General features: G+C 55.6%; 2 protein-coding genes across 7 annotated transcripts in view; one reads left to right on the top strand and one right to left on the bottom strand.

The window, feature by feature from the left end:
- HMOX2 (heme oxygenase 2) overlaps positions 1-4003 on the top strand; it is a 28467-nt gene extending 24464 nt beyond the window's left edge. For all 4 annotated transcript variants that reach the window (XM_068968064.1, XM_068968067.1, XM_068968066.1 and 1 more), the window contains 5 exons: positions 131-241; positions 1371-1488; positions 1826-2317; positions 3066-3246; positions 3328-4003. In XM_068968064.1, the coding sequence (XP_068824165.1) occupies positions 156-241; positions 1371-1488; positions 1826-2317; positions 3066-3246; positions 3328-3455 (1005 nt within the window). In that variant the 5' untranslated portion in view covers positions 131-155 and the 3' untranslated portion in view covers positions 3456-4003. The remainder of the gene's footprint in view (positions 1-130; positions 242-1370; positions 1489-1825; positions 2318-3065; positions 3247-3327) is intronic.
- A 499-nt stretch (positions 4004-4502) lies between these two features.
- On the bottom strand, positions 4503-24656 carry CDIP1 (cell death inducing p53 target 1). Of its 3 annotated transcripts, none has more exons than XM_068968146.1 (6): positions 24592-24656; positions 7685-7767; positions 7107-7211; positions 6867-7022; positions 6255-6528; positions 4503-6146 (listed from the first exon to the last, which is right to left on the bottom strand). In XM_068968146.1, exons 3-6 carry the CDS (start codon positions 7189-7191, stop codon positions 6035-6037), a joined length of 627 nt encoding a protein of 208 aa, XP_068824247.1. In that variant the 5' UTR covers positions 7192-7211; positions 7685-7767; positions 24592-24656; the 3' UTR covers positions 4503-6034. The 3 variants fall into 3 exon arrangements, with proteins under 3 accessions (XP_068824247.1, XP_068824248.1, XP_068824249.1); XM_068968147.1 differs by lacking the exon at positions 24592-24656 and adding an exon at positions 24242-24308; XM_068968148.1 differs by lacking the exons at positions 7685-7767; positions 24592-24656 and adding an exon at positions 24242-24270.
- Positions 24657-25313: the final 657 nt, after the last annotated feature.

Here is a 25313-nt window from a genome sequence, read left to right as displayed (position 1 = left end):
TCATTTTTATGAGAACTTCCCTGAGGCCTGTGGCACCTCCTGGTGGTGGTGCTCGGGGAGAGCAGAGCCGGCGGGCACCTGGGGAGTGCCTGCCCCGGGTGCCACATCCCTTGCTCCCGTGTCTCTGCAGGACCAGAGGCGTGAGAGCAGCCGCCATGTCAGCGGAGCTGGAGGCCTCAGAGGGGTTGGATGAGCCGGAGAGAAGGATCTCCGGGGCCCCAGAGGAGGAGATCCACACCAGGTGAGCGGTGGCGGCCGTGGTGCAGTCAGGTCGCGCTGCAGGGCCCCGGGATGCTCCGCGCCCGCCGCCTCCTCGCCCTCGCCCCTGCCCCACGTAGGGAGGCAGGACAGGCACTGCTCCGAGCGCCTAGTGGTGGGATTTGATGGTGCTCCTGGCCGTTTCTTCTTCCTGGAATTCTGAGCATTTTGTCATCTGGGTTGGGAAAGGGTAATCAGAGGCAAAGCTGGCACCTTTCCAGTGTCTCCCACCCCTCAGATGTGGGAGCAGCTCTTAACTCCAGGGCTTTCCTTACTGGGTTGGGGGCAATTCACCTGAAGCCTCCAGTCACCCAGGCCTGCTCTTCATCATTCTCAGCCTCTCCTTATAGCCCTGTCATTGGCAAAGTTCTCTTTTTACATCTTGGAATAATTGCTGAAAATAAACTGTTGGCAGCACGTGAGTGGTACGAGCCAGTCTCCTAAAGAGGCCAAGCTTTCAGCACGTGAGTGGTACGAGCCAGTCTCCTAAAGAGGCCAGCAGAGACTGGCCGTGAGAGGCCAAGCTTTCCTCGCTCTGGTCGACGGCTGTGGATGGCGCAGGAGCCCCTGCCCAGCACCTGCTCTGCCTTGTCTGGGACTGGCATCTGTCACGTAATTTTGTTCAGCAGCACAGGCCTTGGTCCTGGCTCGTGCCTCCCCAGCCTTGCTCTCACTCCCTCCTCCTGTCCCGGGTCCCAGGCTCATGTCCTCTTCAGGGGCTGTGGGTCCAAGGTGGGAGGAAGGCAGCTGGGCCACCCTAGGAGCTGCATGGTCAGTTCTTCTCAGGGGTGTGGATCCTGGGAGACACGTTCCCCAAAGTAATCTGTTCCCTGAAGTCATACACTGTGGTAGGGTTAGCGGTGTGTGTTTCTTCAGGCGGGCACAGAAGCCAAGCGTCACTCATTTGGGTGCTTCAGAGAGACCTGGGCACGATGGAGGAGTGGGTCAGAGTCATCCAGAGTGTCGCCCGAGTCCTGGAGCAGACCCACATCTGTCTGTGCTTTGCTCCCTGCTGAGAGGCTGGAATCACGTTTCTGAGCAGCCTCTGCCTCGAGCTTGGCAAGTGGTCAGCCTGGAGTTGGAAGGCTAACTCACACATGGTCTCTCCATAGCATGGCAGACCTTTCCGAGCTCCTGAAGGAAGGGACCAAGGAATCACATGACCGGGCGGAAAACACCCAGTTTGTCAAGGACTTCTTGAAAGGCAACATCAGGAAGGAGCTATTTAAGGTTTGTGCCCTCAGTTGTGAACTGGGTCGGGCTGGGGGCCCTTAGTCCCACAGGGCCTACCCCCCCAGCCTTCCTCCACATGCCATGTTTTCTCAGCATCAGGCTGTGGTTTCATGTCTTAAAAGGAATAAGGTAGTAATGTAAAGGGAAGTGGTCCGTGTTCCAGAGAATTCACTGTGTCATTCCTTTAAGAAACAAACGCTTCCCGCGCACATGAAACATCTCACTGTATGAAAGTGGGGAGTGGAGGGGGTGCTCAGGAGTGTGGGCAGTGGGCTTGGGAGTTGCTGGCCCAGGCCCTGGCCCTCTCCCATGGTCTCCCCATCACCCCTGGCAGCTGGCCACCACCGCGCTGTACTTCACGTACTCGGCCTTGGAGGAGGAGATCGACCGGAACAAGGACCACCCAGCCTTTGCCCCCTTGTACTTCCCCATGGAGCTACACCGGAAGAAGGCGCTGATCAGGGACATGGAGTATCTCTATGGCGAGCACTGGGAGGAGCAGGCGCAGTGCTCCGAGGCCACCCGGAAGTATGTGCAGCGGATCCACGAGGTGGGGCAGAACGAACCAGAGCTGCTGGTGGCCCACGCCTACACCCGCTACATGGGGGACCTCTCGGGGGGCCAGGTGCTGAAGAAGGTGGCTCAGCGGGCCCTGAAACTCCCCAGTACGGGGGAAGGGACCCAGTTCTACCTGTTTGAGAATGTGGACAACGCACAGCAGTTCAAGCAGTTGTACCGGGCCAGGATGAACGCCCTTGACCTGAACCTAGAGACCAAAGAGAAGATCGTGAAGGAGGCCAACAAGGCCTTCGAGTTCAACATGCAGGTACTGCCAGGGAGGGTGTCTGCCGGCAGGGCTGCCCCAGAGCCGCTTGAGGGGCATCAGTGCCCTCAGACGGATAGGCTGCCTGAGAGCAAGTCTAGCAACTAGACAGGCCAGTCAGGGTTCCAACCTGCTTGATGAACAGCCTGTGTGTGGTGCTTTGGGAAGGTGACACCCCGGCATGTTGAAGGGTCGGGAAGGTGGGAGCTATCTCCCTCCCTCTCACCCCAGGCTTCTGGTCTGAAGGAAGTGGAGTTCCCCATTTGTAGCAAAGGTTGCTGTGAAAAGTCCTGCTTGGTAAGTTTGGGGAGAACCAAAGAGAGAATGATTCAGTTTACAAGTAGCTGTTAGACAGGCCCTAGTCTGGCAGGCCAGTTCTGTGTCCAGAGCCCAGGCCCTGCCCTCCGCTCCAAGGAAGTGCCGGCCTGAGCATAGGCCTGAGGGCCCCTCAGGACCAGCCAGCCCTGCCAGGGCTGCCTCCTCCCACCTTCCTGTTTCTTGCTAGAAATACCCAGCACCCACAAACAGGGACGTGCTGGGGAATCCCACGGCGTGGGGGGCCAGTGCTTTCTGCTCTGTCTGCCCCCTGGGGATGTCCGCCGTGGGGTCTCAGCCTGGGCAGCACGTGTGCAGCCACACCTCCCAGAGCGCCCCCTCAGGAAGGTGTCCACCCTGTACACTCCTGTCCCTGCCTGCTCGGCCTGTCTGGGGACACAGGCTGGTGATGGCTGTTGATCCTTTGTATCTGCAGGTATTCAATGAACTGGACCAGGCTGGCTCCTTGCTAGCCAAAGAGACCCTGGAGGACGGGCTCCCTGCGCACGACGGGCTTCCCGCGCACAGCAGACTGCCCACACAGGACGGGCTTCCTGTGCACGACGGGAAGGGAGACTTGCAGAAGTGCCCGTACTACGCTGCTCAGCTAGACAAAGGTAGGCCTCGCGTGTCCTGCGTGCCTGGGTCAGGTGTGTTGGCCCCCACTCACGGTGTGTCCCCTGGGTGCTGCCACGCAGGTGCCCTAGAAGGCAGTAGCTGCCCCTTCGGAGCAGCCCTGGCCGTGCTGCGAAGGCCCGGCCTCCAGTTCCTGCTGGCTGCCAGCGTGGCCCTGGCTGCCGGCCTCCTGGCCTGGTACTCCATGTGAAGGACCGACCGTTCCACGCTGCACCGCCTCCCGTCCACCGGCCCGCCCCGCCTCTACCCACGACCAAACTGCCACCTCAGGTGACATTTCTAATGCTGGCCTTGAGAAAACAAGCAACCAATAAAAGCCAGAGACTGAAGCCTTTGCCTGTCAGCATCCTGCCTGTGGGCCAAATGCTGAGCTGGGTGCAGGCCCGCCCCCCCGAGCCCCCCGGCCCTGGCAGCAGGAGCAGTCGCAGGCTGGCCTAGGCCTCTGAGACCAGCGCTGCTACCGGGGCCCCTGCACCTCTGACCCAAGGCTCGCTCGCTCCCCTTTTCCTTGATGCATCCGCACCTAGGTGGGTATCTTTCCTGTGCTGGGAGTAGATCGCCAGCAAGTTCAGGCCCCAGAGCTATGGGAGGGTGGGGGCCTCCCCAGATGGGGCTGCTCCTTTTCTGGACTTCCGGGGGCAGGAGCCAGAAGTTGGGCTTTTGCCTCACCTCAGGGGTCCTGGAGCTCCGTCCTGGGCAGCCAGTCCTCACACCTCAAGCAGACACCCAAGTCAGGGTCAGTTTGGCCATGGCCTGTCTCCTCTGACCTGTGAAAATGCTTCTGCACTCAATAAAGTGGATTCTGCTAGTCGCCTCCCTCCTTTCTGGTGTGACACCATCCTTGTTGGTGCCCGGCAGCCCCTCGCTCTCCCAACACTGCCGGTCCCTGCCCAGCACCCGCCTCAGGGCAGTCAGTGAGCCACCTCTCAGGGACATGGATGTCCATGTGGTCCCTCAGTTTTTCTAGTTCTCAGGAGTGCTTTAGTTTTCCTTTTTTTTTTTAATACCTAAAAGAGCATGTACTTGTATTATATAATAATTGTCTAAAATAGAAATGAACTTAAATATTTATTTAAATAGGAGTTTATTATCTGTTCTGTATACTGAGAATCTGTGGAAGTGTTACTCAGAAAAGAATTAAATGGTGGGGACACTTTCCAGTAACTGACCAAGCCCACCCACCTTGGGGTGGGGGCCCAGCTGCTTGCCCACCCCAGCAGCCCGCAGACCCGACGCCTCAGCCCCGGTGGCTCTGTCCTGCTCAAGGCAGCGAGGGTACCTCCCCACAGGGTTGATGACCCCGAGCTCTGGCTGGCGGGGGTCTCCAGGTTGCAGACCCCATGGGCAGGTGTGTGGTGTGGAGACAAGTGGTATTATCAGTAAGGAAGCTTGATGGTGCAGTCACGGCTGGGCTCCAGTGGGTTTAACCAGGGACTGAGACACCAGCATTGTCCCTGGGTAGTGGGTTCAGCAGAAGCACTGAGACACTGAGGTCTTGACCCCCGCTGCCTTCCAACTACCTGCAGGCCCCCCCACCCTCTTTCCCTCACAAAAGAAGGAAGCCAGGCAAGAGAGCAGAGGCCTCGGGCAGGGGAGTGAAAGGGCCAATTTAATGAGGAACTATCAACTGAGACTGGCCACGGTTCACAGGGACAGGAGGCCATGCAGTGGCTGTGCAGGACCAGCAGGGGGCGGCAGGATACAGCGGTCCACAGGAGCAAGTTCACAGACAAACCCTTCAGGAAACGGTGTGTGCTCAGGCCCAGGGCAGGGCTGGTGGCCACCGGGGCACCTCTGCCACTTGTGGCTGCTCCTTCCTTGTCCCAAGCCTGTCTCCAGTCCAGCGCCATGGCTGCTCCAGCCGGGGTGCAGGGCCCTGTGGGCACCGGGAGGAGGGCCCATGGAGAGTGCACTGCAGAGCCCAGAGTGCCCGCAAGGAAGCCCCACTCTGTCACCTCTGGTCCCACCTGGGACGTTCCAGGCAGAGGCTGTGCCCACACACTGCGAGGACACGGTATAGCCAGATGGCCCAGCTCCTGGGCATTCCTTCTGGCCCCAGCAAAGGCTGGGCTTCACAGAGGTGTGGCTGAAAGGGAGCTGGGCAGGGGCCATGGAGAATCGCTTCTTGGCAAGCTAGTGTCCAGTCCCTCACCCCGTAGCCTGCAGGTGTGCTGACCTCTATATACCCCAGGTGATTCCTGGGCGCAGTTAAGAATTCCTGAGTTCTGAGGGCCAGAGTCATTGCTTCTGACCATCATGCCTGCCTCTAGCATTCACAAACTCAGGCCTGCCTGGGTCCATCCGCCACTTTCAGCCCAGCAGATCAGAAATGACGGTGGCTATGGGCTTGGCCCCACTGCAGGCCCTGGTCAGGGGAACCAGCCACGGCTCTGGCTGCTTCTGGTCCCAGGGAGACTCTGGACCAAACCTGTACCTGGTACAGAAATGGAGAAGAGACCCCAGCAGGGAGGACCATGTGAGAAGACCACTCCCTCTCATCTTCTTGATCACAAATGCCTAGCATGCCAGCAGCACGCAAGCTCAGCGCCATCCCCCACCACTCGCTGGCCCTTGGCCTGAAATCCAACAGAATTTTTGCCACAAGAGTCAGATGCTCAGGGAAGGGCAAGGCGAAGAGGACAAGACTTCCAGGGGACGGACCAGTGGAACGGCTTCCAACCCCCAGTGGGAGCAGGGAGGTGAGCCACTGAGAGCAGGGGGCGAAGCACGGGGGACCAGACGGACAGCGGGGAGTCCAGGCCCAGCCCGTCAGCACAGGCGCTTGTACGTGTAGATGTAGGCCTTGCAGCTGGGGCACGTGTGCGTCACATCCTTGAAGTCGTTGATGAGGCAGGGGATCAGGCAGCAGCCCAGGTCACACCTGCATCAGGAGAGACAGGGGCCTGAAGAGCAGGGGCCGAGAGCCCAGCCCCCTGCAGGGCAGCAGAGGTGGGCACAGCGCCACCCCGTGGGTGCCTGCACCACCTACCCCATGAAGCAGCAGAAGAAGCCCAGCACGAAGTTCATCAGGCCGATCTCATAGGAGATCTTGGTGGTGATGGCCTGCTGGCAGTGGGGGCACACTGTCTGCACGGGCGCGCCCTCGAAGATCTCTCCCTGCAGCACGGTCACGGTGGTAGCAGCCCCTGAGGGGACCAGCACCGTGGCCGTGTGGCCCCCGGGGCCAGCGTAGGGCCCTGGCGGGTAGGGCCCCGGTGGGTAGTAGCCCATGGGTGGATGGGGACCCGGAGGAGGGTAGAAACCTGGAAACAGAAGACGGAGCAAAGGCGGGTCACTGGCAGGCCGCCCACTGGCCCCCAGGAAAGGTGAGCACAAATCCCCGAGCCTCCAGCACCCCAGGACACAGGCCCGGGGCCCAAGCCACCATCGTCCTTCTCCCAGCCTTTCCTGGTCTCTGTCCCAGAGGACAGAGAAGCTCCCTGTGCTGTGCTCTTGGGCACCTTCCCGTGTCTGCTGTCCACCCGCACGGTCAGCCCTCTGCCCTTATGTTAAACACCCACACAGATTGCCGGCTGGCAGCAGAGGCTGGCCCAGCTGCCAACGTGGGATGCTGGGCTGGACAGGTTCCTTTCAGTCTTACCTGGAGGCATGTAGGTGCCATCCGCGTTCACATGTGGGGGGATGAAGCCGGGCTGGGGCATCGGGTGACCGGGCGGCTCATAGGGTGGGGGGCCGATGTCTGCAGGGGGCAGCGACATGCCCGGTGGGGGCTGCATCACAGCTGGGGAGGTGCGGCCTGGATGGAGCGGGGGAGGAAGCGCAGAGGCTTAGTTGTTGGAGGGGTGCAGCTCCCAGCAGCTGCGAAGGGCATGGGACCTACCTGGCGTGGGTGGAGCGCCACTTTTCTCCTCCAGAAGGGGGGCTGTGGGACCCCCAGGATAAGGAGGGGGTGGATCATTCGACATCTTTGCTGCTTCTCCTGGGCCTGGAGGAGAAACCAGGGTGCAGGCTGTGCTCCCAGCTACCCCCACCCGCCCCCGACACAGGGCCTTCCGTGGCTCCTCCCATGGGTGTCCCTTGCTCTTGGCCTCAGGTCACCTTCACTGTCTCCGCACACAGGTCTCATTGCTTGGTATGGGCCGGGGCCAATCCTTTGGGAGCACAGACTCGGCTGCCTCCAGGCCCTGGAGATGCCCCACCATTGCCAAGGTAACCCAGACTAGAGCCACCATCCTACAATCTCCAGAAACACGAGCCTCAGGGGTCACCCACACTTCTGTGTGGGAGCCGAGGGCAGGGGGGTGGCCCGGTGAAGGGGGCGGAACCCAGCAGCTCAGGAACCTCATCTAGGGCATCTCAAGGGCAGTCCAACTGGGTCCTGTCCGCCCCCTCCCTGAGGGGGCACCAGGCTGACCTCAGCGCCAGGGACTGCCTGTGGAGGGTCGGGCGATGCTGTACCTCTGATCCCAGGTACTCAGAGGAGACAGGCAGGTGAGGCTCCTTCCACCGCCGGCCTGGGCGAACACGCAGGGCTCTGGGAGCTGTTTCGGGGGGAGACCCACAGGCAGCGCCCTCAGCACCAGGGCAGAGCTGGCCCCGGGCACCTGGCCCCACGCAGCCGTGGTGCCATCCTGTGTCCCTACCCACGCCCAAGCTCCCCCTCCCCTCCCAACAGCTGCTGTCCCCCCAGGACCACAGCCAGTCCTCCATCCTTTCCCCACCAGCCCGGAGCAGCCCCCATACGTCCACATGCCCTGCGGGAAACAATCAAAACCGAGGGCATCTCCCCCAGCAGCGGCGCAGTGGTGTGGTCAGGGAGTGGACGTTGAGAAGGAAGGAGGCGTTGTTGGTCTTGGGATGTACTCTCCCTCATTTCCTCCGCAAAGCTCACTAAAAGCACCTGGTGCTGGAGAAGCAGGCCACCTTCCCACCCCAGGTCTGCTCTCTGTCTCCTTTAGTAAGACACTTCCTTCAACTCCCCAACAGCATGAAAGCCCCTAAATTAGTAGCATTTTAAAATGAGACTTTTTTTTTTTTTAACTGAAATAATGTGAACTAGGAAGAAGAGCTACAGGGGGTCCCCAACAAGCCTGCTGAGGGAGGAGCCTGGAGTCAGTCAGTTTAAATATTAAATGTAACAAACCAGTGGCAGGGCCAGAAGGACTGAGTCCAAGCAACAAAAGTGAAAAAAGATAAAATCAATTTCATCAAAATGTAAGACTTGTGCTTCTAAGGACACCATCAAGAAAGTGGGAAGACAGCCCACACAATATAGGAAAATTCTTTCAAATCAAGTATCTTAGGGACCTGCACCATTTAGGATACATAAAGAACTTTTCTAACTCATTAACAGAAAAGATGAGTCAGTTTTTTAAAATGGGCGAAAGGATGGGAACAGACATTTCTCCAAAGATGAGCAAATGCTCAATAAGCACATGAAAAGAACCTGAACATTGTGAGTCAAAAGGGGACTGCAAATCAAAACTACAAGGTACCATTTCCTACCTATGGGATGGCTAAGATGAAAAGGACAATAATGAGTATCATGTAGAGAAACTGGAAACTCTCCTCCCCTCACTGCTGGTGTAGCTGCTCTGGAAAACCGTCCGGCAGTTCTTCAGGAGCCACCCAGCAATCCCGCTCCTAGGTATATACCCCAAAGAACTGAAAACTCATGTCCACACAAAAACCTGTGCAAGGATGTTCATAGCAGAATTACTCATAATAGCCAAAATGTGTAAACAACTCAAGTGTCTATCAACTGATAAGTGGATAAACAAACTGGCCATATCTATACAGTGGAATATTATTCAGCCACGAAAAGGGATGAAGTACGGACACAGCTACAACCTAGATGACCCTTGAAAACGTGATGCTCAGTGACAGAAGCCAGACACAAAGGACCATATATTGTATGATTTCGTACATGAGGTAAATCCAGATAATCCACAGAGGCAGAAACCAGATTAGTGGTTTCCAGGGGTTTGGGGGGCTGGTCTATGGCCAGTATGGAATTCCTTTTGGGACGCTGTAGATGTTCTAAAACTGGAATGATAGTTGCATGATTCTGTGACTATACTAAAAACCACTGAATTGCACACTTAAAAATTTTTCAGCTGAGCCATGATCTTAATTCTCGGACCAGGGGTTGAACCTGTTCCCCCCTGCACTTGGAGTACAGAGTTTTAACCACTGAACCACCAGGGAAGTCCCTGAATTGCACACTTTAAATGGGGAAATCATGTGGTATGCAGATTACTGTACGTCAATAAAACTTATTAAACTGAAGGAAAACACAATTGCCCAACCATATCATCCTAATGCAGCCAGTCTCTGCATGTCCCTGCCAGTCTGCACAGGCAGCCAGGTTTTTATATAGTTGCTGTTGTGATAAAGTTAAATCCTTTTAACATTGTGTCACATATATTTCCTCTATCCTGTAACAGTCCATGATCATAGATTTTAGTATTTCCAAAAAGGGGCCCATCCCTGTTTGCTTGACCAATCCCTATTAAATAATTTAGAAGGCTCCTTGTTACTGTCATAAAACAATGCAACACCTTTGACTAATGCTGTTTCCCTGTCTTGGATTATTTCCTTGGCCTAAACACGCCAGAAGTGAGATTATTAGGTCAAAAAATATAGACATTTTACACCTGTGAAGGATGATGCTGACTTACAGCGCACACTTTGAATACTGTTAATCACTGATTTGTAATGTTAAGATGACACTTGGTTTCGTCGCAGCACCCCCGGCGTCACCCAACACTGAACCTGGGGCAGGCGCTGCCACAGGGCTCCGCTTTCCCCCAGGCCCCGCCGGCTCCTGTCTCCTCTCCCCTCCACACCCACCCTGCAGCTGCCTTTTGAAGCCACGGCAGAGCCTGGGGGGCAGGCCCCTCTGCACCTATGACCAACACAGCCTAGCACAGAGCCTGGGGGGGCAGGCCCCTCTGCACCTATGACCAACACAGTCTAGCACAGAATATTTCAGTCACCCTAAAGTGAGATTCCCCAGTGGCTCAGCAGGTAAAAAATCTGCCTGCGATGCTGGGGACGCATGTTCGACCCATGAGTCAAGAAGATCCCCTGGAGAAGGATATGGTAACCGGCTTCCGTATTCTTGTCTGGGAAATCCCATGGACAGAGGAGCTTGGCGGGCTACAGCGCATGGGGTCCAAAAGGGCTGGACACGACTGAGCACACGCACACACAGTGGGATGGAGCCCATCTCCAAATCTGTCTGTCTCTGGACCTGTTTCCTGGTATATCTCATCTCGCCTTCCCCAGAACCGCAGGTGCTGGGGGCCTCTGGGGTGGGACACAGGGCCAGGCACTTTCTACAGAGCCCAGTCTCCCCACGCCCCTGCGTGGAGTTAAAAGCACAAGACTTCTGGCCCCGGGAGGCAGCCCTGGCGTCCTCTGCTCCAGCTCCTCCTCGTTCACTGCAGAGCACGCGGCTGTTGAGCCAGGGCCAGGGCCTGGCCAACTGGCAGCAGCCAGAGGCAGGCTGGGGTCTCCCTGAGGAAGCCGGGAGGGCCTGGGCCCGGGCCAGCAGGATGCGCTCCTCCCTGGCTCCATCGCCTGCTGGAAACTCCACTCCGTAGTCTCAGCCGTCAGGACACGCACCCTGTGTGGGGAGGGTGCCAACCCTGCCTCCAGGGTCCCCACCCCACACAGCACCTGCTGAGGAAACACCAACACCATCTTCTGGAGGAAGGCTGGGAGGGCAGCGTGGGGCTGAGCCCCGTGAGCACACACACGCAGGTTCCTGGAGGACGAGGAAGGGTGTGGGGTGAGACAGAGACAAGTGGGAGGACGGCGGCGGCCAGACGGAGGACGTTCTGACATCAGCTCCGCCAGGGCCGTCTACAACAGCCGTTCTCAAGGTTTTTGGTCTCAGGACCCCTTAACCCTCAATTATTAAGGACACCAAAAAGATTTTGTTTTTGTAGGTTATACCTATCAATACTTACCTTACTAGAAACCAAAAATGAAGAACTGTTAGAAGTATTTGTTCATTAAAAAAATTAACTCATTGCATGTTAACAAAAACTTAACTACTTTCCAAAACAAGATTTAATAAGACTGGCATTGTTTTACATTTCCACAAACCCTTTACAAGTCTGGCTTAACATCATTTAAAAGTCTACAAATAACAAATACTGGAAAGGATGTGAAGAAAAGGGAACCCTCCCACACTGCTGGTGGGAATGTAGATTGGAGCAGCCCTACAGAACAGCAGGCAGGGTCCTCAAAAAGTGAAAAACAAAGTTGCTAAATGACCCAGCAATCCAACTCCTAGACATATATGTGGACAAAGAAAGTGAAGTCGCTCAGTCGCGTCTGACTCTTTGGGACCCCATGGACTGTAGCCCACCAGGTTCCTCCATCCATGGAAATTCTAGGCAGCAGTACTGGAGTGGGTTGCCATTTCCTTCTCCAGGGGATCTGGGGATTGAACCCAGGTCTCCTGCATTGGGGGCAGACACTTTACAGTCTGAGCCACCAGGGAATGCCTCTTTCTTTCTTTTCTGGACAAAACTCTAATTCAAAAAGATGCACGCTCCCCCATGTTCACAGCAGCACTATTCACAACAGTCAAGACGTGGAAACACCCTAAATGTCCATCGACAGATGGATGGACAGGATGCGGTGCATATGCACAAGGAATACTACTCGGCCACAAGAAAGAACCAAGTGGTGCGACGTGCAGCAAGGTGGACGGAATGACATGGTCACCCTAAGTGTGGAAGTGAGAGAGATGGACACCATGTGGCATCTCTTACATGTGGAATCTAAGTGAGACTCGCTCAGTCGTGTCCAAACTCTTTGTGACGCCATGGGCTATACAGTCCACGGAGTTCTCCAGGCCAGAATCCTGGAGTGGGTGGCCTTTCCCTTCTCCAGGGGATCTTCCCAACCCAGGGATCGAACCCAGGTCTCCCGCACTGCAGGTGGATTCTTTACCTGCTGAGCCACCGAGGAATCTAAAACGTGACACAAAGGAACTTACCTATGAAGCACAAGCAGACGTACAGACAGAGAGCAGCCTGTGGTGCCCAGCGGGGCAGGGGAGGGGCAGGAAGGACTGAGAGCTCGGGATTAGCAGATGCAGACTCTGCAGAAGGGATAAACAACAAGGGCCCACTGTACAGCAGAGGGACTATATTCAACAGCCTGTGAGAGCCAGAGAAGAATATGAAAACAATGAATATGTATGTATAACCGAATCACTGCTGTACAGCAGAAATTAACACAGTGTTATCAATCAACTATACTTCTATAAAATGAGAAAGTCTGGCTTAAGAGAGGACAGCTGAATGCCTGTATCTGCTGCTTCTCCATCCAATCTGTTGTGATGTTTTGGATGAAGTATGAGAAAAGCCAGCCTCCTACAGTAAGCAGCTGGAAAGGAGGGAGGGACTGAATAGTCTTTTCAGCTGATTGTGGATATTCTTCAACACCACACCCAAACTTGACAGTTCTTAAAAGTTATCTTTAATATGGAATACGAATCTTTCACAACAAAATTTTCCCTTTTACACTGAAAACATCACTGGGCTACCTTGTATTTGGAATGGCTCTTTCACACATGGCTGGTTTTATAAGAGCACGCCTGGGCCATTTGGAAAATTCTGGCCCACATTTATGAGCCTGATTATGTAGATCTGGCAATGTCAAGGCATCTCATATGATATGCCCCTCTCAAAAAAAAAAAAAAAAATCACATTGTTAGTATCACCACCAATCCCATCAGAAAAGTCTTTACTACTGGGAAGTTGTCAAGCTCACAGCAGCAAAAACAAGTTTTCCAAGATTTTAACATTTTCACTTGAAAGCTCAAATTTTATCACTGGCAACACATACAAAAACAAAAGGTCAGTTGTTTTCCTTGCAGGCTCTTTGTCGCCTGAATCCCCAAGTCCAAATAACTATAGTCTGTGTGTCAGCTCTTATTTTAAGTAAATGTGGAGCTCCATGAGAACGCCAGCTGAGTAGCTGGGCTCACAGCTCCAACAGCTGCTCACGTGCTTTCCCTGAGGGACCCAGCATGCTGCACGCACCTCCTCTCATTTCACCACACAAAACATTAACAGCGTGCACCCAAGGGTCCAGCTAACACACTCAGTCATTTTTATTGCTTTTTCTTCAGTGACGCCTGCAGGGAGGGACACAACCACGACAATCACTGGCACAGCGGGTACCACACCTTGAGCTAAGTCCCACTGCTGCTGTACCACCCCTTCAAATGCCAACGTGATGGTAACAGGCAGAATAACTAATAACCTCCGAGTGTCCTTATAAACACAGTTCTGACCTTCAGCCCCTGGAAGATCTCAGGAAGCCTCCAGGCGACTGCAAGTCACTCTTCAAGAGCTGCTGGGCGAGAGGAGCCCCAAGCTGGTAAGAGGGTACCTGCAGGCAGAGCAGGTCAGGGCTCCACAGCCAGAGGGACAGAGAGGGGACCGTCCCAGGGGGCCTCCGAGCGGACTGCTGTCACTCCAGGGATGTACGTGCTGCCACACGCGCCAGACTAGTTCAGACCCAGCTCTCCCACTCTGCAGTTGTGTGACCTCACTGAGCCTGTTTCCTCGTCGGTAATCACACCTACCACTCAGGGCTGGAGCAAGTTTTATAATAAAGAGTGTGTGCAAACTGCCCAGAGCAGTAGCTTGCGGCCTCGCTCATGAGAACACTGAATAAATGGCCCCAGTTATTGGGGTTGATTATTATGAACAACATCCAACAGGAAGGAAAACAACACTGGCACTGCCGCCTCTGCCACAGCAGGCTCTGGTCCCTCAGGATCTTGGGGACCGGTGACCCAGTCCGGCCTGAGCGCCCGGCCTGCAGAGGTCACCCAGGCCCGGCAAGTGGAGGCCGACCTGGGGGCCCCTGAGACACCTTCTGGAAAGGAAGACAGCCCAGCAGTCCTCCTGAAGGGCCAGCTCTCTTTCCCAGGATTTGCCCTGGCACTCCATGGCTGCAGTGCCTGGGGAAGGGTACTGGGCCTGGACCCTGGTGTCCACCTGGGGCCCTGGAGGCAGCAGCTGCAGGGCCGAGTTTCCCAGAGCTGGGCCAGCCTGCCCGCTGCTCCAGGAACTCACCCCCCAGCTCCCGCAGCCATGGCACCATGATGCCAGCTGGCCCCAGGGGGGCTCCTCTGTCCCCAGGAAGCAGGTTCTAGGCGGCTGGCCAGAAGGGCTTGGGGCTTTGCCGGGAAAACAGAAAGGCAGCCTTTCGCCTTGTCTTCAGCTCCTGTCTGCTGAACCAAGGAGGCGCCCACTGCTCTGGGAAGGGTGGGGGGTCCCGGGGTCCACCAGAGGACGGAAGCACTCAGGCCCTGTGAGCAAGCAGAACTTCCTGGAGGCCTGACCTCCACCGCCCACACCCCCCACCCTCTTGGAGGCATCCCTCTGCCCGAGGGCTGCTCACCAGGGATGGCCACTGGCTCCCTGGGCAACGCCACGTAACCCTCCTGTCCTCGCAAGTCCCCAGGGGCGGGCTGAAGGACAGTCTGTGTGATGGCCACTTAACAGAAGCCCGTGGAGTGGACGGTCCTTCTTTTGGGAATAACCAGCGTCTGTTGGTGCTGACTGCTGTGTAGCACCTACTTCGTGCTGGGCACAGGCTGGGAAGTGGCAGGGAGTGAGAGGCTTGGTCCTGCCTTCCAGAAGCTCACAACTGAGTTGGGGAGACCAGAGTCAAAGACACACCCCAAACCCCAACCCCAAGGACACAGCGAGACCAGTGGTACATGAGAAAGTACGCCGTCAAAGTACAGGCAAACAGACCCGTTCCAGGGGTCAGGGGACATCTCTCCAAACGAGCCAGGCGGGGGGAGGAGGTGGGGTCAATGCAGGCTGAGGGGGAGGGCAGGGACAGCAGCAGGACAGAGTCACAGGCCTCAGTAAGGAGGCTGTGCCCGGGGTGGACAGCCAGACAGCAGCCTGGAGCCGTCGAGTCTCAGGGCGGCCTCAGAGGCACAGGGCCGGGGGCTTCCCTGCAGCGCTCAGACCTGGGAGCCCCCGGAGGACCAGGGCAGTGGTACCTGTGTGAAGATGCTCTCAGCCCTTCTAACAACGGGTGCCCACATGACTCGGTTCTAGCCAATGAGTCACACAGGTGACAGACATTCTTGGAAGGTGCCAAAAGGGAGCCACCTCACCTGGAGAGGGACCCCGTGTCCTCGGGCCCTCCTCCTGCCTGCCGCCAGGAGGCTGAAGGCTACAGCCCCACAGCCACGCTGACCACGAGACGACCTCGGGAATGGAAGCTGTGCAGAGGACAACTGAAGGCGCCCGGGCCCCGGATGACCATGGAGACACCCTCCCAGCGCTGACCACCTCCCCTACCCTGCAGTGAGAAACAAGCTCACTTGTTTTCACCAGTTATTTTGGGTTTCTGAGTAAATGCAGCCAGACCCAACCTCAGTATCTAAGGGAAACAGAGAAGCTGGTTTACAGCAATTCTCAACCCACAGCAGCCAGAATCTACTGATTCTGATTGGTACATTTCCAGTTGATTATTTTAACAAGGAAGGAAAACAAGTACTATTAACAATAAACAGTGCTCACTGGGCCTGAGGCTTTGTAAACAAGAGGTCCCTCCCTGAAAAGCTCCCACAAGGACTTTCGGAGGCCTTGGCTTCCTCTAGCCCACAAGTTCAGCACCGGTGGGCTGGAAGTCCTGGTCTCTGCCCCTTTTCCACTGTCCTTCCTGCTAGAGGCAGGAGCCCAGACAGCACCACTGGTGGCTGCGAACCATTTCTTCATCTTTACACGTGAACATGGGTGTATCTGATGCCTTGGGAATTCTAAACACTTCAAAATGAGCTAAAGACACGGAAAGGACCAGAAAGCAGATCCTGTTTTCCCATCTGGCTGTGCTCCTCTCACCAGCCCCACACGCTCCTCTGGGATGAATATCACAGCTCCATGGAACTGATACATCAGCCTAAGCCAATGGCCCCAAATACCACAGCCTGGGCCCTTCCCCGGGGAGGCTGGAGCCCTGATGGCACAGGTCAGGCTGAAAGTGGAGACACCTCGCCTGCTAGTGCCCAGGCGTCTAGCCACCTGATACTTCAGAGTCTCAGTCTTCCCATCTGTGAAATGGCAGCAGCCGCCCCAGACCCACAGGGTTGTGTCAGTGAGGTCGTGATGAGAAGAGCAGGCAGTACTGTGTTCCACAAACACAGACAATGGTTTACATACATACAAACAGCTGTATTTATGGAGACTCAACAGAGCGTGGGAAAGGAAGTATACAATGAAACAGAAAAGAGAGATTATGCTGGTTGCTTTTCATCGGAAGGAAAATCAAACGGCAGACAGGACTCCAAGAATGGTCTGGGCTAAAACAGCTGTAAGACTTCAAGGAACCGTCATGATGACGACAATAACGAGCACAGGGTGTCCGCCACACTGAAGCTGGCTGGAGCCGAGGCAAACAAGTCTGACCCCACAGGACAGAGGCACGGGCACCTGGGCCACGCAGATTGGGCGGGTGCACATAGCTTTTCTGGAGGACAACCCCACTGCCTGTACCTTCTCCCACATTCAGTCCATTTCGAGGCACTTGTCCTCGAGGCACACGCACGGAGGGGCTGTCCCCTACTCATGCGCTGGAGTCTCTATGTCAGTTTTGTAGGGATTTGGTAACACCGGTCAGTTCTCTGTGCCAAGTCCCTTCACACTGCTCTAGTAAAACCGAGGGGATCCAGACCCATGAAGCTGGGACATGAAGACCACCAGGGTAGTTCCAGGTGGCACTGGCGGTAAAGAATCCGCCTGCCAAGGGACTTTCCTGGCAACCCAAGGGTTAAGACTCTGCGCTCCCAATGTAGGCAACACGAGTTCGATCCATGGTCTGGGAACTAAGATCCCACATGGTGCACAGTGAGGCCAAGCACCTGCCTCCCAACGCAGAAGACGTAAGAGATGTGCATTTGATCCTGGGTGGGGAAGGTCCCCTGGAGGAGGGCGTGGCAACCCACTCCAGTATTCCTGCCTGCAGAATCCCCAGTCAGAGGAGCCTGGCGGGCTACAGCTAGTTCCAGCCTTGGATACCCCTCCTGGAGAGCCAGCAGGTCACCTGGCAGAGGCGGTGGATGAGAAAATCCCAACAGACAGATGCATGAGCAAACTGAGACAGGGCTTGCCCGAGACACGAGCTGGAGACCCCAGCAGGACCAGGCTCAGGAGCTTGGTTTCTGCTTCTACCGCTGGCACAGAGGAGGAAGTACAGACAGGAGAGAACAAGAAGCTAGGGCCAAAAACAGATGCAGCTGCAACCACGACTGAATAAACAGGACAGCCGCACCTGCTGGACAGGCAGGGCTTGGTAACCAGAAAGCGGACTAATTTTAGAAATGCGATGAGTCTGAAGAACCAACGCTTAGGCAATCAGAGTGGAACCCTGAAAAGACGAAGTCCTTACCTCTGCCTTTGTTGAGCCGACACGAAATGGAAGGCAGCTCTGTGCCCCACTATACCACCACGGTGAGCTGACGCAAAATGGACAGCCTTGCAGTTGACTCTAGTTTAATTGGTTACCTCAGATCAAGACACCCAGCCCAATCCAGGAAAAAGGTTCTAGGCCCTGAAGTGCACCCCAGCCACATGGCCACTACAAGGTCCCCCGGCTATAAGAGTCTTATTTTGGACACAAACGCCTGCTGGGCTCACCAGCCCAGGCGAGGAGCTCAGCCAGGCCTTGCCCAGGTCCCCCAATTCCGTCGGGGAGGAGTGGATCTCTATACTCCCGAGAGAAGGCTTTGCCTTTCTGCCCTCATGAGCTCTAAGGTCCTATATGCACCCCTCGGGAGCACGTGGAGGGAGCGTCTCTGCATCACAAAAGTCCCTGTGTTGCAGGCAGTCTCATTTCTCACACTAGGCACTGCCGGGAGGAGAATGTCTGCCTCGGTCAGTCCAGCATGGCATGCTTCTAGAGGTCACCGGGATGGAGTCAGTGAAAAGAAAAAAGCCCAAAGCCAGCAGACTAGTAATTATTCCCGGGGTGGGACCTTACCATTCCAATGGTAAACAGCCTTTGAAAGGGAGTGCGGTAAGAAGGCGTGTACAGGCTGACACACAGCAGTCCAGGGACACACTCTCCAGAGGAAACGTCCCTACATGCAACAAGGGGTGCCCACATGACCGGCACTGACAATCCCCAGGGGCTGGTGTCCAGTACAAGGACACGATGTCCACAGAGGTGAAGGGGAGAGCGGGAAAAGCGCTCTGGGAAACGTCAGTGGGGAGCAAATATAACCGGCATTTGAAATTACACTCCATGAAATAGTACATGGAAGCTTAACTAAATTCCTGTCACTCTAAATGGACATCTGACCTGAAGAGTTGACCCAAGCCATTTGGAACAGAATTATTCTGGATCTCCTCTTTGAGGAAGTGGGAACCCATGTTATATCTGGGGTTGCCTTATTTTTGGCCATGTGTGTATTCATGCATCTAGAGGTCACCTTTCAGGCAGGAAGTGTCTCTAGGGATCACCAAGTCCAAGGTGTCAGCTGACATACATCTGGTCTTCAGACATTACTAAGAGCCCACAAAGGCAGGCCTGGACTACTCATCAGGCTCTTTTCTAAGCCCTGAAGATGAGGAAACAGCTGTCCACAAACTAGTGGGGGAGGGGCCATGAAACACAGAAACTGGTAAAATACATTAGTAGGTCAGCTGGTGAGGCCTGCCGCGGTAGAAGGACAAGCAGGGAAGGGAGGGCTTTTCTGAGGCGAATCTTCAAAAAGACAGGACTGAGGTGAGGAGAGAGACTCCCCCAGGGCTGGTAAAGAAACCTGCCTGCCATATGGGAGACCTGGGTTTGATCCCGGGGTTGGGAAGATCCCCTGGAGGAAGGCATGGCAATCCACCCCAGTATACTTGCCTGAAGAATCCCATGGACAGAGGAGCCTGGCGAGCTACAGTCCATGGGGTTGCAAACAGTCAGACGCGACTGAGACACTAAGCACCAGAGCGGTCCCACCCAGAGGACTGGAGCGTGCCTATACACCCGCGCAAGGCGAGTGAGGCGGAGGGATCCCTGCACTGTCTGGGATGCTAACGTGGGTCCCCGAGTCCTGAACCCTACCCCACCTCTAGTAGGCACAGGTCCCAGCCAGTGTGACTGGGACCACAGAGAAATGGGTCCCAGTGGGGACCCCACGCTCTCCAGGAGGAGCAGATAGACAGATGACCTGAGCTTAGAAACCAAGGCCTGCCCCAAGTGCCAGAGCTGAGAAGTGGTCACGTGAACAACACGGAATTCCTCTGGTTCTGGGATTAGCCAACTGTATTCAGCAGAGCCATTACTACCCAAGTTTATTCTTTCTTTCAAGTGACTACCTACTTGAAAAGACTTAACATTCTTTACCCTTTAATTCAGCCAACACTTCACAGGCCTCTCCATGGAGGCCACTCACTGCCCTGGTCCCAGCCCTCAGGGAGCTGCAGATGGAGGCGAGGCTTGCGCTTGAGAAAAACTTACAAAAGATACTCAGCAAAACCCAAGGAGACCTGTGACGGCAGGTGCTGTGGGTGAGAGAAGGGTCAGTCTATTGGCGGGAGGTGGGGGGGCGCCCTGGGAAGGCTTCGAGGACCGGGTGAGCCCTAGGTAGGCCCTGTAAGGAAGTGGGCTGGGGATCCAGGACTGGAACTAAGAATCACTAGGAGGAAAGAACTGTGGTCAAGGGCCCAGCTGCCCCAGGCAGGCCGGCAGCTCCTGAAGGCAGGGGTAGTGCCGAGGGTTAGTCTCTCCACGGCCCCAGGCAGCACATCAAGTTTCAGCTGACAAACTGATACTCCAGGTGGGAGCTCTGCCCGCAGCCCATGGGCCCTGCGTCAGGGAGCAGCACCCCAGGCCCCAAGATGGATGTCTGGGAGGTGTCCCAGAGCTGTCTCTGCCCCTAAACCCTGATCTGTAGACAAGCCAAGTGAACACCATGGTTCAAAGAGCTCTCAGATCTTATCTGCTGGTCAAGGTTTAAGGTCAAGGTTCAAAGGGAAAAGTCTGGACTTGGCCGTATGTTCCAGACCTCTTTACCATACTACACTCCAGACACCCGACTGTAGCGCACTCTCTTGCAAACAAACCAAACCCTGCCCCCACCAAAGACCCATCCCTCAGGCTCCAAACCCTCTTTCCAGAAAATCGAGCTTCTCCTATACCTCCTTGTGGAGGGATCCCCTGTCCCTCACTCTCGGGGCCCCATTGGAGAACACCTCATTGCCCGGGGGAACAACTCGGTCCCTGGCACAGCGGTGCTGAACAAGCAAGTCAGTGAGGGAAGGCTTCCCACCAACCTAACCCCCCCAACAGGGCCAGAACACAGCCTCCCTCGAGAAGGTCCACGCTGGCTCTCCAACGAGTGTGTCAAATATTCAGACAAGAAAAGAAACGCTTTTTTTGAGTCACAGTCAGGTCCACAGAGCCATTTTCACAGGGGAGCCCCCATTTCCCTTCAGGCCTGCCATCTCAGGACTGCTGGGTTTGGGACCCTGCTCTGCCATTACGTGCCAACCCTGGGCAAGTCACTTGGTCCTCTGGCTGCATCCTCGGCTGGGGGACGCAGAGGTGCTCGAGCTAGGTCTGCAGCCCTGGCACTGAGTACGATGACCACACACAGGTGAGGGTTCAACCAGATGGGCACAGGGCGCATACAAAGCACACACTGCAGATGGAACCTCCCTCCTGTTGCCTCCCCAGCAGGCAAGGCTGCTGCTCATACTGTTAACTTCAGCTGTGACAACCCTCTTTACTTCCTCCTGAAGTGATAACGGGCTGGGACTCTCCTCAAACCCCACCCAGGGCCACTCTTCCACCCTTCCCTACCTACTTCCACTTTCCCTGGCCTGTTTTCTCCTTGAAGGAAACACAGACAACAGAGCAAATTTGAGTCTGGACTGAATCAAAACTCACTAGACATGTCAACTACAAACTGGCACTTACCAAGACCATTGCCAACGAGGGACCAACAAAGGCCTTTGCCATCTGCCTCCACTGAGACTGAAGCCCATGCTGCTATGGCTACTGACCTTCAACAACCCCTGAGGGAGTTCAGGGCGGAGTGAGGCACTCTGTGCTCCAGGGAATCTGGGGGGACAGGTCTTTAGATAGTTGCTTGTTTTTAGGGACAGATTTTATGACCTCAATCCTTGCATCTCCTCATATCTAGAGAAGCACTGAATCCCCTCCTGGTGACATCAGACTCTCATGGCCAACAAAAAGCCTTTTGTAAATTGAGTGCTTCATGGTGTTGAACTCCCCCTTCACCAAAACCTTATATATTGACCTTCCCCCACTGCCACTTTGGAGCAGTCTCTCAGAGCTATCTGAGATGCTGCCTCCCAGGCTTCAGTCCTCATTCTGCCCCAAATAAAACTTAACTCACAATTCTCAAGTTGTACATCTTATTTTTTAGTCAACAGACACAACATGGACCCAGCACGTTCACAGCTTTTCCTGGCCCCTCATGACACGTCCTTGGGTGTCATGATGGATGGTCTGGACCACCCAGTGGATAGACCACGTGAGACCTCATAGCACCCACAGATCAGGAGTACCAGAAAAAAGTGATAAGATATGTTTTCTGGAAAAATGAAGCTCTGGAAAGGCAGATGCTTTGCTGCACAGCTTAGAAGTGACAAAAAGGCCTCCAGTGTGGGCTATGGAGTCCACGCAGTGCTGGTCCCAGGACCCCAGCATTGTCACCAGAGACTGATGACCCAGAGAAGGAGAGGGAGTAGGTCCACAGGTTCAGGAGCTGATGGATCCTGCATCTCCTCATGTGGGTGGCCCCTCCCAGGGGGAGAGGCTCTGCCTACCAGAGGTCCCCGGCCAGGTGCCCCCTGCCCTCTGCAGCACTAAGTTGCACCACAGCCTCTACCACCTTCAGGGGAGATGTGTCTTGGAGGATCCAGTCTATGCAGGGAGGAGACTGCAGGTGTTTGGGGGATCCTAGAAACTGGCCCATTTCCATGCTGTGCACTCCACTTCCAAGTCTCTTTGTGGGAGCACAGTAAGCCTCGCGCCACCACTGCCAGCCTGGCTCTCCTCCTCTCTCCTCCCCACTGAGGGCCAGTGTCCTTTGCGGTGCTCCCACGGCATGCTGGCTGCTCACTGGCACAGCTGCCTCCCTCCTCATTAGGGCAGAGACATTAAAATACGATGCCATGACTTTAACTGGCATGCCTCCCTGTGTCCTATAGGAGTAGAACTATGTCTGTGCCCTTTCAGTAGTGTTTCTGAGAGTGGAGATGAATTTTCCCAGGCCCTGTCTCTTCTCTCCCCTCAGATCACTGAAGAGGGAGGGTTAGCATTAGTGTCGATGGCTGTGGAATAAAGTACCTGGGCCCAAGGGACTCATAGCTTAACTGGGCTATGCAGCCCTGTGCCCCTCGAGCATTAGGAAACACACCGAACCAGCAGGTTCAAACAGAGCAAGAAAGCAGGAATGGCTTCCAAGCTGACCACCTGCATCAGTTCCTAACAACTCTATCTGAGGGACAACCTGGCCATAAGGACACCTTCCATTAGCTCCCCTTCAAAACAGTTCTGTTCCCTGAAGTAGCATTCACACAGTTCATGCGTTCGCCCTTAGGGTGATTCTAGAATCACCACTGCCTGTTGTTTTTTTCAAATCTTTTCAAGAGCACATATGAAGTTCTTTCCTGGTTCCAGAGGCCCATCCAGATTCCTCAGGTCCTCAGCGATGGGAAACAGAAGGACTTTCAAGTATGCGGACAGTTAAAAAACAAGGGGAAGAACTCTAGACTACTGATTGCTATGCATGTTTAACCATCTGGGAGGGAAACAGACAGATATCCTCAGCTCACCCTGATGAGGCGGGATGGTCAGAATGGTGATAAAGTATAATAAAATATTGGACATTCTAGATGGTGTTCTACGGGCGGTCACGGTAAAATTTCTTCAACTTTCCTGTACATTTGGAATTCTTCAAAATTAAACATCTGCCAAGGCAGAGCTGGTGGGCCTCTCCCCATCCAACTCTTATCTTAGAATCAGCCCTGAGGGAAAGGAACAAAGCAGTAGAAGCGAGGTCACACTTGCCAGGCACTGCCCTGCCCAGCAGCCCACGGTAAACACAAAACTGGTGAAGACACTATCCTCAAGGTCCTCCACCCTCCTCACTCTAAGACAAAGGTTCTCAACCCCAAAGGAGCCCGAGAATTATCTGGGGAACTTATTAAGTAAAGTCCTGGGGCACATCTCATAACTGCTGTATCTGAACCTCTGCGGGTGGATCCCCCTAATCAGCCTTTTGAACAAGGGCCCCAGTGACTGACGCAGAGGACTTTAGGCCCACAGTGGAGAAACTTACAGCCCCTTGCTCCTTACCTGACACCTCTTGAGAGGATACCTGGGAACATTTATAAGAAAGCAAAAACATGCCTACCCTTAACTCAAGGGTCCAAACCCGGACTCGCATGATGCTGTGAGTTCAACTACAACGTCTTCAATGGCATGAGGCTGGGCCCAAAGCCAAGCCAGGTCACTGCCTCCATCCCCCTACCTCCCCGCCCCTAGCTCTAGCATGTGTGGCCGAAAGCGGGCACAGAGATTTACAGATGTAGGCGGGCCGGGGAGGGCGGGGGAGGCAGAGACGCGCGAGGCCCGGAGGGCCTGCCAAGGTCACCACGGAGCCCAGCAAAGGCTTCTTTGTCACCGAGACCCTCCGCCCGAGCCCCTCTCCTTGAGGGAACAGCCCCTGCAGAAAACTGGGGGTGGTACTTCCCCAAGCTTGCCTGCAAGGATGTGGGAGGCATGATGGCGGGACCCCAGGGTCGGGCCGGCAGCCCGTGATGCTTCGAGCCCGCCGCCCGTCCGGGCCTGGCTAAGGTGTCACCGCAGTCCCGCGGGTGGCCGGCCAGCCTAACGACGGTACGACGTCAAAACCCCAAAGCCGTTCTGGATCGTATCGGCGTCCTGGGAGGAGGCTACTGGCCTGCTGCGCCGCCCCCGGGGTCCCTTTACCTCGACAAGCCGGCCGCCCCAGGCCGAGAGAACGCAGAGACAGCCCGAGTCCAGATTGTCTGTCTCGGAGGACAAGACCCTCAGCCCCGCGGGGCTTTACGCGCACAACGTACCCCACCTCCCGCCCAAAGGCCTCTGGGAGATGCAGTCCGTTCCAGGCCCTTGAGACGCGCTCTGCGGGCCAGGGGGGACCACAGTGCCCGGCGTGCACCGCGCGGCTGCCGCGGGCGGGGGCGGAGAGGGGGCTTCGCAGCCGGAGATCGTCCCTCTCCCTGCGAGGGCCACGAGCGCCCAGCCCTGCTCACGAGGGACTCCACGGGAAGCCGTCTAGAATGGTCGGGGCGACTCACCGTCGCCGCGGCACCGGCGGCGGCCGCAATATCAAGAACGACCACCTCCGAAGCTCGTAGTCGGGCGTCTGTCAGAAGGAGGCGGGTAGGCTTTGGAGCAGGGCCGAGGCCCGCGGCGTCACTGCGAGGGGCGGGACCGTGAGGTCAGCTCGGGGGCGTGGCCTCAAGGCCGCACGTGACTATCCCTGCGGGCCTCAGGCGAGCGCGAGCGTTTCGGCCCAGGCGAGGCACATAGCGGGACCTGGGGGTTGTCAGATGAGGTGACTTTGTCAGGTGAGGTGACTGGAAAATCATGGGAGGTTTACCTCCCGGTGCACCAGTCCCCGTCCCTACACTGCCCCCCCAACTCCCGTATCTGCCAGAGCAAAACGCACCTGCTGTCCTTCCAGGCACGTTTGTTCCTTTATTCCACAAGTATTTATTTTATAGGCACATAGGCGTTATGTGGACAAACCCAGGTGGGAACGATGGTGGTTGCGTGATATAGAGATTCCAAGCAGAGCTTAAATGAGACAACACACCGTCTTCTTTCAGCTCTCATACCGTTAAGTGTTTTGTTATTGTTCAGCGTGTTAGTAGGCATTTTTAAAATTAATTTTTGTGTGTGTGTGGCCCTGTGAGGCATGTGGGATCTTAGTTCCCTGACCAGGGATCCAACTGGTACCCCTGCATTGGAAGTGTGGAGTCCCAACCACTGGACCGCCAGGGAAGTTCTAGAGGGC

Source organism: Capricornis sumatraensis, chromosome 3 (assembly GCF_032405125.1).
Source record: "Capricornis sumatraensis isolate serow.1 chromosome 3, serow.2, whole genome shotgun sequence".
Classification (NCBI taxonomy): domain Eukaryota; kingdom Metazoa; phylum Chordata; class Mammalia; order Artiodactyla; family Bovidae; genus Capricornis; species Capricornis sumatraensis.
Note: the sequence above shows the minus strand (reverse complement) of the source record. Positions and strands in the feature narration are given on the sequence as shown.